This window comes from Lytechinus variegatus, chromosome 5, assembly GCF_018143015.1.
Source record: "Lytechinus variegatus isolate NC3 chromosome 5, Lvar_3.0, whole genome shotgun sequence".
Lineage (NCBI taxonomy): Eukaryota > Metazoa > Echinodermata > Echinoidea > Temnopleuroida > Toxopneustidae > Lytechinus > Lytechinus variegatus.
In genome coordinates this window covers 11,306,642-11,323,466 of record NC_054744.1, presented here as the reverse complement: position 1 = coordinate 11,323,466, position 16,825 = coordinate 11,306,642, and the positions used below count along the sequence as shown (strand labels likewise).

Genomic DNA, 16,825 nt, shown 5'->3' with positions numbered 1-16,825 from the left:
TGGAATGATAAAATGTAACTTTCCCTCACATTTCCATGCAAGAATTGTAATTGTGCTATATATTAGTATCCATCAAAACTTAACTTGTGAATATACAATGCCAAATTGGTAGGGAACTGTGTGTATATTATTTCTAGAAATCATAAGTAGAGCATGCAGAATTGACTATCTTTTGTGGGAATTTGTGTCTTTCTGAGTATCATATATATTCTCCTTTATTAAGATATGATTATTTTTTTTTTAAATGCATTGTTTTGCTTTGAGCATGATATCAGTTCACATTTGATGTCATAGAATGTAATAATGTAACTGTTTACCAATTCAGTAAAAAATTGAATTGATCAGCAAAATGAAGTGCTATTAAAAAAAAAATTGCATGAGAACTATGATCATGTTAAATGCTTGGGCAAAGTGTAGAAATATACCAAGTGACTTTGGATATATATCTAAGTAAACTTTTTCTATGATTGAATTTCTGCAAGTGGTACAGTTCAAGATATACTTACTTACTGTTGTCTCTTTCCAGGGACATCAAATAATGCAGTAATGTGTCAACTTTGAATTATGGGACAACAGTCACAACAAAATAAAGTTCCCAAGAAAAATACGAATAGTTCAGTAAATAGACAGTATCCTCTCCCGAAAGGGAAAGAGAATAAAAATCAACAGGAAATATTACATCAAGAATGTTCAGAGGCATATTGTGAGTGATTAAATCAATGTCATTTCAAATCAGTGAAACAATCTCTAAATATGCAAAAATCCTTGTCAATTATCCTGTATCATAACAAACACTCTGGCATGCAAAAGTAGTTTGGACCAATCAGTGAGTTGCATTTGCCTATCAAAAGGTCCATACCTTTTTAAAGATAAATTATGGCTTGAATGGCTTCCCATAGTAGGGTTCAACTAGATCAATCACAAATCTTGTAAAACAGGGCTCATATTGTGCATTTTACCATGTATCTAATCAGACTTATCACTTCCTACAAAAATATTTCAGAGTAATATATATGGCATGTTCTAAAGCATATAGCTAAATTGGCCACACACCACACTGGACGTTATGTATTCTGGAATAACATGATCAAAGAGAAAGATATTTCATGTATCATTCAAGACCTCACGATATCAGAACAGACTGCTGCAGCCTTTTTTCTCTGGTATGGAATTCCATCTGATGATCATGCATTGCAGATTTCTTCTTGGATCCACAAGAGAGCATGCTCTTATCACTGCATTGAAGAGTTGTGTAGAAATGGATCCTATCGTCATCTTTCTGGAAGCGATTGACCTTCATCTCTAGCGAAGACCAGGACCCGACTGCCCATTCTGCCCTCTGGTAGGTGTGTGTGAAAGTAACTAGCAACCTTTTTTAAAAACAAATGTAAAGAGGAAGAGATGAACAGATGAAAACTGGGGGTGTTTTACAAAGAGTTAAAGGACAAGTCCACCCCAACAAAAACTTGATTTGAATAAAAAGAGAAAAATTCAACAAGCATAACACTGAAAATTTCATCAAAATTGGATGTAAAATAAGAAAGTTATGGCATTTTAAAGTTTTGCTTCATTTCACAAAACAGTTATATGCACATCTCGGTCGGTATGCAAATGAGGAACTGATGACATCACTCACTCACTATTTCTTTTGTATTTTATTATATGAAATATTTTAATTTTCTCGTCATTGTCGTGTGAAATGAAGTTTCATTCCTCCCTGAACACGTGGAATTCGATTATTTTAACATTTTGTGCTTCAGGCAAGGAGGTCCTAATTGTAAAATTTGTAAAAATTGAAATATTGAATAATTCAAACAATAAAAAACAAAAGAAATAGTGAGTGAGTGACATCATCGACTCTCTCATTTGGATGCAACTGGCTCGTTCATATAAATATTTTGTTAAAAATAAGCGAAACTTTGAAATGTCATAACTTTCTTATTTTACATCCGATTTTGATGAAATTTTCAGCATTGTGCTTGTCTGATTTTTCTCTATTGATTCAAATCAACATTTTTCTGAGGTAGACTTGACCTTTAAGTATGACTCAAGAGTCGCACTTAAATGCCTGGTTGCATGAGGTATCATGCCATGAGGATGCACACTACTGCGTATTGATCAATAAAGATTGTTCATTTCATATCGTGTACCTGTCAGCATTAAGTGCGACTCTTGGGTTATACTGAAATCTTGGTGAAACCCCCCCCCTGTTTAGTTCCAAGGGTTGATGTTAAAAACGAGAATATCAGCAGTTAAACAATAACTGATAAATTCAATTACAAATTAGGTCGCAAATTCTCATCGACTTTTACAGAGTCCACATGTTCCGATAGCAAAAAGACCACTGAACACATCACTACATCATTATTGCAGACAGGTTAAATGAAAAGCAGTTTTAAAAATGTTTAAGAAATCAAGATAAACAAGGAATTATTTCTTTTTAAAGCAGACTCACCTCTTGGAAATGATGTAAAGAAAGAAAGTCTTCAATGCTCTGTGTATGGAAAACGGAAGTTGAGAGAAAAAATAAATTAAATTTGTCATAAAGGGCTCAGGTGACTTCACAGTATAATACTTCGTAAATATGTGAAATTCTTAAAATAATCATTCCAATTCTCTGTGGAAGTGCATAGAGACATTAAATTGTATTATTATATGCGCTATATAAGAACTGAATAATAATAATGATCAACTTGCATGATTGTGGGCATTAACAGGAAGACAAGACAATATTTTTATGAGGTGAAATACTTACTGGTCTGAGGACATCAAACAAGATCAGATGAGTAGGGACAGAGGTAGGGTCTTCATATTCTTTCCTGAGCCATTCCAATGGATTGTCATAAAAGAGTGATGATTCTTCTACATAGTCCTCTTCTTGGTTCAGGTTGGGTGGGCATTCCAGAAAGCGCATTGGTAGATTAGTATGCACATGGCTAAAATGGGAGTAAAGGAAACAGAAAGATCATTGTCACTTTCCATACATGTATTTCATTTTGCAATGATACTCTCCTTAATTTGAAAATGATCCAGCAATGCTCCTATTTTATTACGAATTCTCCACATCGATTGGTTCCCTTGATCGACTTTATTGGCACAAAGAAATTCAATTCAACCCATTGGAGATTGGCTGAATATACCACACATTTTTTCAGATACCTTGCTACACATATACATATGGTCAATTCCAGCGTAACGGACATGACGTTCAGACAAATTTTTGTAATTCAAAGGTTTATACAGTAGAATAAGCAGTCTTTTGATAATTGTTACTGAGCTTATCAGACACATTTAAGTATCAGTTACATACACATGAAATTTCAAATTGTTTCATTGAACAGTTGTTGAGATATTGCACTCTTTGTGAGCGTAACGGACATGACACGAAATGGACGAAGCATTTTTACCTCCAATTGCTTATCAAAATTCCTGTGAATTCTTATATTGCATGCACCTGACATTGGTGTTAATTTAACCTTAAGATCATGCTTTATCCATAAAATGGTGTTTAACAACAGTTTTGAAGTGCATTCTGTATTCATAGCTCAAAATGTAGCGTAACGGACATGACACACGAAGCGTAACGGACATGACAGTTTCGTCCACTTTTTGTAAGCGAATATAATTATTTTATTACAAGATATGGTACAAGTCTAATTGTTTACATGTTAAGGCTAGAGGTTAGAGACACACATCATAACTGGTAATCAGTAATATCTCCCATTATTTTGCAATTTAAGAGGGGGGCTTTCCATACAATATTTATAAAACAAAAAAATATTTAGAAAAATTTCTTTTACACCAGTGAACAACAGATAGAGGGTATTTTCCAGTTACTACCATCCTCTACACCTAATTAAAAGAGAAAAAGTTGATAGTAAAGATTATTTTTTATTCATGGCTTACCATTTGATAATATACACTAGCGTAACGGACATGACACCCTTACGAAGTGAACTTCATTAGCACTTCTTAGTTTCAAAATGAAAGAAATATGAATAATGAATGTAATTATGTAGCAGCTAAGTACCTTTACTAACATTCTTAAGAAAACTATGTAGATATTATTGGCAGGTATCATTAATTTAATAGCTATAGCCTACATGATATTTTTTTATATAGAATACAATGTTTATCGTACCACTACGGCACACTGAGAAGATCAAATCTCATTTTTTGTGAGAAGAAAACAAATGTACCAGACCTATATAAATCCAAGATGAACATATTATGAAATGTATTTTATGATAAAGAATATGTACTGTAGTAGTATTAATGTCAGTTTTAAGATTTTAAAAAATGATATTAAAAAGTATTTTAAAATTTAATAGCAGTACCTGGAAACCAATCTTTCATCATCGATTATGTATGAGTTGAAAGGAAATCGGAATGTTTGTAAATTGCTTCTGAAATTATTTTTCATTCGAATTAAATATCATCCTGAGTATAATCATCCTTTCATCAAATCTTGGATGTTCTAAATCTTACGATGTTACTTGCTGACAAATGTGGCTGTATCTAATTTTGTTGCATTGTCCGCGCTGCTTGTGTACAAATGAAGATACATCATTCAAATCGTAATTATGGCTGACCAAAATACTATGATGACATAATTTATTGATCGCGCCACATTCCTTCCACAGCCCCTTTGCTTTGTGATATTGCAAAGAAGTGCCACTGTAGGTTCATGGATTCATAGAGCTACACCATGTAACACAGATATCTGATTCTGAATTTACAAACTTGTTTTTTTAATGTGAGCCTGTGCCATCACTGAAGAAGTAGAGGTTGGTGAAAGTCAGATAGTTTGAAGCAATACATGTATCATCAATGATCTCATGAATTCACACAAGTTGAAGTTTTATCATGCTCCAAACTGTCAGTGCAAACACCTAAGATAATCAATTGCATTGTTCAAACGCAAATGATGCAGATTGTGATCTAAGTATGTTGCCAGATCTAGCTGCATCTTTCCTAATATTATGTGGCATACCGTTAATTCTCAGAAAAATATACCAGAACAAGAGCTGAACTTTCATCATTCACTAACTTCTAAAAATGGCTTGAATGACATGCAGATTCTAGGAGTTATTACATCCAGCTATCCTCAAGCAATTGAGACTGACCTCAGTCTGTCACACTGAGCCTAATATTTTGTTTTTGTGAATGCTGCCTTTTGTCATATATAAGGCGTCATGTCCGTTACGCAAATTGTCATGTCCGTTACGCCATTTTTATGAAAATGAGAAGTGGTAAGGGAAAATGATTGCTACACATGGTAGGGGGTTTAATTCTAACATAGAATCTGCAGTACCTTTAGACAAATTTCCTGTAAGCTATGAAAACTTTAAGTGAAAAACGTAACGGACATGACACTGATAATGGTAAAGAAATCACACAAATCTGAAGACAGATTTCTCTAAAATTGATGAATGGCATAAAATTTAACGATGATTTTCTGTTGATTTAAACATCAATCAACTATTCAAAAGTTAAAAGAGACCTCTGGGACCTTGTTTGCTTTTAGTAGAGACAGGAAAGATGAATTGTTTAAAAATAGCCACATTTTTAAATTTTGAAATTTACTATTCTATTTTTTTGATGATGGAAAAAACTACAAAATTTTATCAATATTGCGATTATTCTATTGGAAATTGGTACTTTATAGATTACTTTTTAAGAAAATTTGACTGCTTAAGTGAAATCTGAGACTTCATTTTTCCTCTAAAGTGAACATTTTCCATGGAATTGCCCATATGCGAGTTTAGTCTCCAACAGGTTGAATACAGCAATCGATTGACTGTACAAGCTTTCGATCAATTAGTGGTTATGAACAACCGCTTTTGGTAAAATGGGATGACTATTTCAACTCAACATAATCAAAGCAATGAAGAATGACAAGACATCAGTGACATGACCTACCATACCCTGAATTTTTCTCCATTGAATTGCTAAAGTCATGATAATTTGAATTCGAAAGAATTACAACTTATTGCAGAGCTGCCAACTCTCACTTTCAACAAAAGTATTTTTCAGCTTGAAAAAAAACCCCATATTTTTAGGTCGAAAAAAGGATTTTCCGTTTCAGTATTTTTCTTTGTAAAATGCTCTTGCAATGAATTTTCTTTAATACTAAACACGCAGTCAGTGTTGTAAAGTGCCCTCCAAGCACGCAAAGCAGAGGGGGGGGGGGGGAGCTCTGTTATGAGAACTAAAAACAGAGACAGATCATTTCAGGCAGGTCCTACTTACAGGAGGTTAGACACACTCACTTCATGGAAGAAACTATCTGCAACTAGCCATACAACAGCCACATCTATGACCTTTCCCTGATTAAATGACTGAAAATACAAAAAAAAAACCTCGCTGTGATTTACCTATAAAATGGAGTTGAATGGCAAGGCATCAAAAACATGACAGATCTGTGCTGTCCAGTAGAATAGTCTGCTGCTACCTCCCTGACATACCCCATCACGTCCAAGACCCCCCTCTGATGGACTAGTCCAAAGTAGACGATAGCCGGAATGTTGAACAGGAGATAAAGTACAAGGAGTTTGGACTTACCCCTGCGAAACATGTCATCCATAAATAGACCTGTTTGGGGAAGGATCAAAGAGATCTTCAAGTAATTAGCATAACTGCCCCACCCACCACTCCCCCCCCCATGAAAAAAAATAGCTCAGAAGTATCTCATTCATCAAATGAAGTGTAGTTATAAACAAAATATAAACATAAGTCAAACCATAGAAGCTTGAGATTAATTTAACTTGACCTTTGACACAATTTGGCATCATAACAATCTGAAATCACTTTACATGTAGAATTCATAGACATTACATTATCTTACAGGCAACAACTCCCAATAGACTTGAAACAACCCCGGACTGCTGCAAATGATCTTTAACATATATCCCTCTGTGTCCCACTTATGATGAAAGATGTCTGCTCTGGCTGATTATTTACTTGCACTTTATAAATGTTACTTCCATACCAAGATATACCTGCCATCACCCTACACTTACACTAGCACATATGAAAAGTTTAGTTGCAAAAGGGGTAAGGTCCACTTTTTACCATTCCGAGGAAAACCATGTTTTTTATGCTCACTTACTACAATACTCTCATGAGAAACTAAATTGTTGTGATGTACTACCCTATCATGTGAACATGAAATTGGGTATAAAAGAAATCTACCTGTCTTCAATTTAGTTCTATATTCTTTAAAAAATTATCATCGTGGACCTAACCCCTTTTGCAACTAAACTGGAATGAATCCAATCTATTTTGACTAAAAAGGTGATTTATTTTTGCCACCTTTATTCACATTTTCATGTGAATTTCAAATTTTCGTTGTTTTCATCATAACGACTAAAAATTTAGAGGATTTGAGACAGAAAACCATAAAAAAATATGAACAATGGACTTAACCCCTTTTGACAAATGAGCTCTTCAGAATAGTTTGTTTGCAAAAGGGGTTAGGTCCACTCCAAAAAATTATTTTTTTTAATTCTCCCATAGAGCAATATTCTTTTGCGAAACTAAATGTTTGTGATACCCTACCGTGAGGACATAAAATTGGGTATAAATGAAATCCACCTGTCTTCATAATTTTCTAAATATTCTTTAAAAAAAATTCTGTGTGGACCTAACCCCTTTTGAAAAGAAAGTGATTTTCTCTGCAATTTTAGATCACTTTTTAATGAGAATTTCAACTTGTCTTTGGTATCATCTTATAGAGCTACTAAAATTCTATACATTGAGACCAAAAAATCAAATTTGTTGAAAAATGGACCAAACCCCGTTTGCAACTGAGCTCTTCATATACACTCTGCCAGTCTGTATGTTTCCACATAAAAAAAGGGCCACATATACATGTAAATACACACAAACTAGTAAAGCAGACTATGCCCTGACACTAATACCATCATTTAAACAATGTGTGGGTTTAAAATGTAGCCTAAGACGTCAAGTATAATACTCACCACAAAATAGCATACAGATCGGGACAATAGGGAGGATGAAACGAAACTCTTTATGACTTGTAAAACTATAACAAAATGAAAATAGTAAAATCATTAAGGTAAGTTCGAAGAATTGAAAACAGACAACTACAATTAAGAGAACAAAGACAATAACTGAATAATGTTGAAATTGCAAAAGCTGCACTCACAGGATGTAACAGGATACTGAATTATTATTAAACATAACTTTATTACAAACAATGAGTTTTGAACAGCTCTTTGGGCATCAGATAATTCAAGATCTTGAAAATAAATGGAGGTATATATATATATATATTTTACATTCTATATGAAAATATTTAATATTAAAACTCAATCACAAGAACATAAAAACGTTATGTATAATTCCTATTCATTGACATTCTCAAAATAATTTCATAATTTACAAACCCTTCCATGGTGCTTTGATGTGAAAAATATTGATCACTCCCCCCCCTAGAAAGCTCTCTGAGCCAAAATTGTACATAAGTTCCTATTCACTGACATTCTCGAAAAGATTTCCTTTTTAATAGTCTGCCTTAGCGTTTTAAATGGGAAGAGTATTGCATGTTCATTCTATGATGGACTCCCCACCAACCCCCTCGCTGAATACCAAGTAGCTGCACTAGAATACCAACCTGTAGATGCACATGGTCCAAAACACTGCCCACAGCAGCAGACTATTCTTCTCGTAGCCTATCTTGGCACCCAAAAGAAAGCTCGGTATATGGGTTGCCATGACAACTGGAAAGCCCTGTGAGAAGTACCAATGCCAAGGGTGGGTTCCGTAAAATGCCCCCAAATCATGAAGAAAGTTGAATTCGATAAAATTCTTCTGAACAAACACAAACTGGTAAAAGAAAAGAAATGGTATTCTTTAAAAGATTCAACCCCTTACAAAAACCATAAGAAAATTTACATTTTGTATCATATATCTGGGCCCATTGCATAAATGTTACCATTATGGTAACTTTGCCATGCAATGGAATCCTTGAATCTGATTGGAAGTTGATCAGTGTTACCATGGTAGTTACCATTGGATGGCAAAGTTAATAGTTACTTTTATGCAATGGGGCCCTGTTATCTACCATTCTACCACCTAAAATTATTGTAAAATAAAGTAATATTTTCTCTCCATTTCACTTTCTATACTTCAATTTGAATTATATTTCTAAATATATGTTTATATACTTCCGATTCTTATATGCCAGCATTTTCATTGAAAACTCATACAAATCACACTTGTGAAGAAATTTGTGTATAGAAGATTTCGTTAATCCAACTTCACACAATAAATTATCAGTTTAACATAGTAAGTATTGCTACATCTGGATGTCAATTTAAATTTGTACCTCTAATTCTTAACTTGTGAATATACTAGGTCGAAAGTCATTACATTTATTATTCATTAAATACAAACACTAAATTAAATGTTTGATACTCACATTACCATAAAATAATCTGTCTAGAAGAAGAGATGCAAATATTGTTACCAATCTGGAACATAAAACAAAATGTTATGATTTAAATCATTAATTCTCATGTAACAGTTTTTCTTTAACACTATGGCACAAATTTACACAAGAGCTTTAAACCCTGGAATATGCAGATTTTGTTTATAATCATGCTTACTTCAGTACCCTTTGTAAAAAAATATCAGTTCATTATGGGACCTAAATTAAAGCAAAGTAATACACAATGTCCACAATTTAATCCCCTTTCTCTTTTGAATTCAGGCCTAATAATGTTCATAATGATGAGCAATACAATAGGCAAATGCTGAAGGTTATCTGTGTGCTTGATAGCTCATCTTTTCTGTATTATGTTTTGTAATTTGTAATTCATGAAATATGAAAATATGAAGAACACCATTCAGTGATCAGTTATCCGAAAAAAAAAGAACCACCTGACCTGATTGAAAGTATCCTTTTACGATTACTAAATTATCATAATTCTTCTGTTTGGCATCACCTGTGCCTCGGAGGTGAAAAGTGAACTAAATCAGTGACCTGCAGATTTCTTCTCCTGATAAAATTGATTGAGGGTGTACAGTTGAACCGCTACAACGGTGATCCCCCCTACTCTTTAAACGAACAGTGCAAAGTCGGTGACTCTCCTGTCAACAGGGCCTCAATTTAACATCTTATCTAAAGGATGATGTGTTTTCCACTGTAACATAGCATGTGTCTATGAAACAGGGAGTATGTATTTTCCAGTGATCATGATTATCGTATAAAAACATAAAACAAATCGAAATCTGGAGAACTCTATTGAAATATTATATCTAATTACTCCCGATACAATAGGAATACTCACCCTACCGGAAGGAACAGTGTCAATGCCACTCTAATGACCTCCAGTGCGGCAACAATTATGCTGCAAGATAAAAAAAGATAAAATCATACATCTGCTCTTTTAACTACCACATCTTACTCAGATGAATCGCGATGTTAAGTTATATTACATCAATTCTTTATAACACAAACAAGGGTTGAAATGACACAAAAATATGGGACAGCAATATGATTTCACTCTATAAGGGTGCATTGCATTCTGGATACAATTTGCAGTATAGTGATGGATTTCATGAGCATAGCTAAAAATCTCAAATACCGTTTGATCCAGAGACGGATTGAGCAATTACTGTACAAATATTCTCTACCTTATTCAATTCTTGTTGGAAATGGAATAAAATTAAAACATGAGTGCACCATTCTTTTCTAATTAAATCACAAACCTGATAAGATGAAAACTTGTGAATCCTAAACTGTCCATTGATACACGGCTGAAGTTGATATGCCATAGACACAGGGGAAACCAAAGTATAGCAGCGGTCGGTCTCACCAGACAAGCCAAGGCAACAACCATAATATACACCTGTGGGTTCCTACAAAACAAAATAATTAGAGACCGTTGCAATAGGTTATTGCACTGCAAAAAGAAAGCCTGGGCAAAAGAATGCTTGTTCTGTGCCGTCCAAGCTTTTGATCATTAATATCCAGTTTAGTCATACATAGTCAGAATATGAAGGCAAAGTCAAACTAAATGGTTTTTACTATTTTGCATTACAACTCATTCCAGTTAGAAATTAAGTCTTGTAAAATATATTATTGTGAAATACCTCAATATATCTCAAGAACATCCCCCACTTAAATAAATAACAATTTCAAAGCAAATATAGAAAATGTTTTCCAACAAATCTAGTTTTAATTGACACCTATAACTGTAAAAATTTACAAATTTGCAATACTGTACATCTAAAAGAAATTGGATTCTGAATGCCCTGACACTGACATTTACAAACAGTGAGTAGAATGTTTTCTATTTCAACATCAATTTCTTATCAGCAGAATGTGGTTTATTCACAGAGATAAAAAGTACCATTTTACTTACTAAAAGAGGGAAGATAATGTCCATTCTACAAGAAGATTCTATGTCTCTGCACACATATTTGTACAAATTACCTGAACTCACTGAAAGTAAAAAACTGTCTTCTAACCTTTCTTGTTTTTCATTGTCATCATGCAGCCAATCCTTAGGCCAAGGGAAGAAGAATAGGCCTACGGAGGTCAGGATGCTTTCCATTGTATTGGTTAATGTACGAGTTGCATTGTAAAACACAAACCAGGAAGACAAATTCATTAAAAGCTGGAAAGGTCATGTATTAAGGTCAAAGTAACAATGCATAATAGTTGAAATTGATTTCAACAAATAATAGAATTGCTTTAAAAAATCAAAATTCTAAGCAAATTCATAAAAGTAAAAAAAGAATGATGTATAAAATTATTTTATTAATATTATTTGCAGCAAATACAGGTGGATCGCCCTCAGTCAAGTTGCTGGTGACCACAGAAATTTGTTCGACTTGGGCAAAATTAACTGAGATGTCAATAACGCATACTTTTCATATTTTAATCTAAAAAGTTGCTTTGACTTGAAGTGATATCTAGACATACCAAAAAATAAAATGGCCCAGAATTTTGGATTAATATCTAGGTGGATAGAAAAAGAACCAGAGATTTGGTTTAAAAATTAATAATATTATTAGCACTATACTGCCATTCATGAAATACTTACATGGTCAATAAGTACAAATCACACAATAACCCCTATCATGTACCATACATATTTTTTAAAATCATATTTTCATTAAAAACCATCGTGATACTTTTATAGTGGACTTATCAGAGCTTCATCTTTACATTATTACATTCTTCAATAGCATGTATGGCCATGAAGTAAACATTCCACAGAGTTACTTTTTTTGCATCTCATCACTTTTAACATGCACACTGGGGAAAAAATGTTGAAAGAGGGATCTGAAGGTAAATTGTTCAATAAATATATTGCTTCCTAGATGTGAATGAACGGAAAGGATACAGTCCACCTCGCTACGTCTTTTCCATGTAGGATGACTGATGTCTTGTACAGGCAGAAATCCCCTATTGCTGACAGAGTAGCTTGTAATACACAAGGAGCTAGAATCTAGAAATAGCACAAGATATAACTTATTAGCAGTGCAACTAAACAAAAAAGCTTTACAATTTGTGTAATGATGAGACCCAGTTTGAGGAGAGGAAAACCAAAGACGTAGAAGAAGCAAGTGGAGGAGAGTAGAAGGGTTGGGTTGGGGATAGGAGATCAGGCAAAGTGGTAGGAAAGGGGGATAAGGGTGTTTGCTGTAAATGAGGGTAAATAAAGCCGTCTTGGCTAAACTGCATTCAATACTCGACTTCTACTTGACTGCTGATTCTTTAATCCCTTTAGGGGTCAATACAGTGAGCAACCAGTTCCCATGGCTAAAGAGTTCAAAACAAATCCAACTTACCAATACCATTGGATAGTCTAGCTTCAGGATAGCAAGTATCTTGTAGAGAATAACAAAGATGGTAGGATAGGCATAGCCCCTCAGACCGGTTTGCCATTCCCATGTTAGATACCCATATGTGAGTGGATGGTTAAGGGACACTGTCAAATATAAGAACTCTGGCATAATACAAGCCTATTCTCCAATCAAAGAAGCACGCCAAAATTGTAATACTTGACCTTCTTATCTAATAGTTAACAAATAAGGATGGTTCCGCACAGTGTTCGAGCTAGAGCCTTTTTAGTGGCGGTCGCAATTTCACAGCAATACAAAGATTTTTTTTAGGCTGAGTTATTGGTCTTAAGGCCAAAAGCGAATGAACATCATGTAATGACAACCCGACACTAAAAAATCTTTGAAAATAAACTAATATTTATCAAATATAAGAATGTTTACTGCAACAAGATTGAAAATGGATATCAAGGACAGTGCAATTCTTCTTTCCAAGGTGTTGTGTTTGAAACATTTTTCATTTTAAATTAGTGGTGGTCTCAAATAGTGTTTTTCATGATGAGTGGTGGTCAGAAAATTTTCTGTGGCTGTTAGGCCGACCACTACCGACTACTGAAGCAATATCACTGATTCCAAACATGGCAAACTTGTATCTAGGAGCAAAGGTTTCAGGACTAAAAGCTCTTGGATTTAAAATACAATACGATTTGCTGAAAACAAAGAAAGGCATTTCTTCCCAATCCATAAACCACAGATAGCATACTATACTATACGAATATAACTCGGGGAGAGAGTCATTTTGAGATTCATAATCCTAATTTGGATCACAAGTCACCAAATCTTCATGTACATGCAATTTTCCAAGGTACTGCATCTTTAGTACAAATTGCTATTAAATAAACATTCTGCTCTTTCAAAATGGTTGTATGTAAATTTCATTCAATAAACAGGCCTAGTCAACCATATAGATCTAAATTTACTTCAGCGTAAGAATAGAGAAACCTGCAAATAACAATGCTTACTGTGAACATACTAGATTGTACATGTACTCTATATGAAAAAATCTAACTAGAATGGACTAGGCTTCAAGAATGTGTATTTTGGATTGCTAAAATGTGTACCAATCAGACATTATTATGTACATTAAGTTTGTAAACGTTCAGTTACTATGGACAAATTTTATATCATCTAAAAGAAAAATAATCTGATTTAAATTAGTGCTGCAGCCGAACCGCCGAACCGAACGGAAGTTCGCCGAACTTGGCACTTCCGAACCGGACCGAACCGAACTCAAAGGCCTGGTTCGGAAGTTCGGTAAAAAAAAAGTATGTTTGTATGCAATGCGTGAATACGATGACTACAAAGATTTAAGTATAAAATTAACAAAATATATATTGGTTAGTGATTGTGCACAAAGAGAATTCCACTCAATATATTTTTAAAATCCACTATGATAGCTCCCATCTCGTCTTTGATTGAACTGTTATCAACTTAAGAATATTTTATTAACATTCATATATTTTTTCTTGATAAAATGAGGGGGCATTTTGAAGCTATACTCGGTATAAAAGTGTGGTGTATTTACGTCTTGCCGTAATCGATCGTGATGGTATAAATCGGACCTAATCATTTTGTAATAAAGAAAAAGAACCAGACATAAATTAATTCCTAGTAAATGACAAAGTATGACAGTTTCGGTCTCGTGTTTGATTAAATTTTTATCATTTTCATTTTTTTTTATAAACATGAATAGGCCTGGCCGCCTGTGAGTAAACATTGATTGATCGAATGGTTCGATTGGCATGCCGCCAATCACCAATCGAAGCAAAATATACACTAATCGAATGTTCGGCAGATCCCGATTATGACGTTGGCATAACTCTAATACCCAAGTAATAATAATAAAATGACAAGAAAACAATGATGACAGCTGTTTTTTACAGGTTTAAAAATTATGTTACCGAGGTAATGTTTCAAAAATTATCAATGATTGTATCACATTCACAGTTACATACCAACATGATAACGCTCCGAAAATGTTAATCTCACCCGACCTTGCCCCCATACACAAAATAAGTCATTGTGTGCGTGCACAATAATAAGTAAACACATAACCAGCTCACTTGAGCTGATTGGACCTTCGGATAGCCAATGAAACTTTGGGAAACAAAGAAGCGGAAGGCATGTGGTTCCCTTTATTATCAGGAAAGGTCATGACTTCAGAAATAAATTGACCCCTCCCCATCTGTGTGTGTGCGTGTGAGGGAAAGAGAGAGGGAAGGATAGGGGTGGGAGCCAAAGAATTTCTTTCATGTTTCAGAACAATGCAACCTTTTTTATATCCCCCTCAACCAATGAAAACTACATTCCAACACGCGCCCGCCTTCACCAGTACTTTCTCGACTAGTCTCCAAAAATAGACCCAGTTGTACATGTGGGTTCAAATGATAAAAAAATTGTAATTTTGAAAGGTATTTCAAATGAAATATTTTTTTTAATACATGTGTAGCATCGTGGGCAGTGCCACAAGTGGAGGCGGGGACATGGTGTGGGCAAGGGATGAAATTTTTCAAGTGGAATGCTCCACCTGGGCTCAGTCTCAAAGAATATACTTCATGAATGAGTTGTTTACGTCTTTGGACTCTGCGGGGCTGATTCATTTATATGCAGGGGTGTGGCACTTGGAGGGATGCATGCATAATACCAGGGTACCAGTATTGATTGAGGAAAGATTTCCATTGGAACAATAAACTGAAAGATTTAATCTCATTTCATGAAGTTACTTTTGATATAAAAAAATCATGGAGAAGGGGGAAAAGGGCCTCATTTATGCTAAACATGTGACTTTGAAGGAGATTTCTTCATGGGGGGGTCACCATAAAGTAGGTCAACTATTGTGACTTAAAAGATGTGATTCCCGACGAACAATCGAATCATTCAATTATTTTTCCAGAAAATAATCGAATGGTAATAATAACAATCGTCCCAGGCCTAAACATGAATATAATTTTTCCTTATAAAATGTGGTGACATTTTAAGCTTAACTCAGTTAAAAAGTGTACTTGAATTACGTATTGCTGTAATCGGATGTACATTTAATTGAAAAGACATAAATTAATTCCTTGTGACTGACAAAGTAATGGTAAAGTATATATATTCCACCTCCTGATATTTCCATATTAATATAAAAGATAAATAAATAAGAGATGAAGGAATGAGGGTGAAAAAAATAACAAAAAAGATAAAAATTCAAACCAAATCAATGCATGTTCCCTGATCGATGTTCCGCAAATGGTTGGTAAGGAAAGTTGAAACAGGAAGTCCAAACAACCTGCTCTCGGTTGCTATTATACAGGTAAAATTCGTATTCCAAACTTGAAACGTTTTTCCATTGTCAATATTTTCTTAAAAGTGGTTTAATCTGGCCAATTACTGAAAATGAAATGATAAATTATCAGTTCCGTCTTAGTTCTGACGATCAACGCCGAGTGATTTCACAACACTAAAATATGCAGTACAGTCCCATGTACACATTTTCGTGTTAGAAATATGTTTGAAGTCACGTAGCGTCGATCTTTCTGGACCAAGAATGGACTGATATTTTATATTTTAAAGTAATTCATTGACCAGATTTTACCACTTTTCAGGAAATAGGGACTTTCTAAAACACTCATATTCTTTGGAATGTGAATTTTACCGGTATAATAACAGTTGAGTGGAGGTTGTTTGTCTACTATTTCGACATTCCCGATCAACACTTTCCAATTTGAGAAGCTGCGTTTGTTAAGGCCCTAAACCGCAAATTGCACCTAAACCGCAAATCGCCGCCTAAGCTTGTAGAAAAAAAGTATTTTTGAAACGAAGGACCTTGGATGAGTGGTTTCACTCCCCTGGTAACATTTAGTATTGAAGTTTGAAGATTTTTGAAAATAAGCTACTATTACTACTACTACTACTACTACTACTACTCCTACTACTACTACTACTACTACTACTACTACTACTA

At 34.3% G+C, this 16,825-nt stretch overlaps 1 protein-coding gene across 2 annotated transcripts in view; it reads right to left on the bottom strand.

Moving 5' to 3' along the window:
• Positions 1–1,166: 1,166 nt before the first annotated feature.
• LOC121415328 (GPI mannosyltransferase 3-like) overlaps positions 1,167–16,825 on the bottom strand; it is a 24,089-nt gene continuing 8,430 nt past the window's right edge. Inside the window, exons 3-14 of one of the 2 annotated variants that reach the window (XM_041608511.1) lie at positions 12,829–12,946; positions 12,381–12,485; positions 11,500–11,648; positions 10,738–10,887; positions 10,317–10,376; positions 9,446–9,497; positions 8,639–8,850; positions 7,983–8,047; positions 6,378–6,594; positions 2,756–2,936; positions 2,456–2,494; positions 1,167–1,370 (exon numbers count right to left, since the gene is read on the bottom strand). In XM_041608511.1, coding sequence (XP_041464445.1) covers positions 1,272–1,370; positions 2,456–2,494; positions 2,756–2,936; positions 6,378–6,594; positions 7,983–8,047; positions 8,639–8,850; positions 9,446–9,497; positions 10,317–10,376; positions 10,738–10,887; positions 11,500–11,648; positions 12,381–12,485; positions 12,829–12,946 — 1,447 coding nt within the window. In that variant the 3' untranslated portion in view covers positions 1,167–1,271. The remainder of the gene's footprint in view (positions 1,371–2,455; positions 2,495–2,755; positions 2,937–6,377; positions 6,595–7,982; positions 8,048–8,638; positions 8,851–9,445; positions 9,498–10,316; positions 10,377–10,737; positions 10,888–11,499; positions 11,649–12,380; positions 12,486–12,828; positions 12,947–16,825) is intronic. The other variant, XM_041608512.1, reaches the window with a different exon arrangement.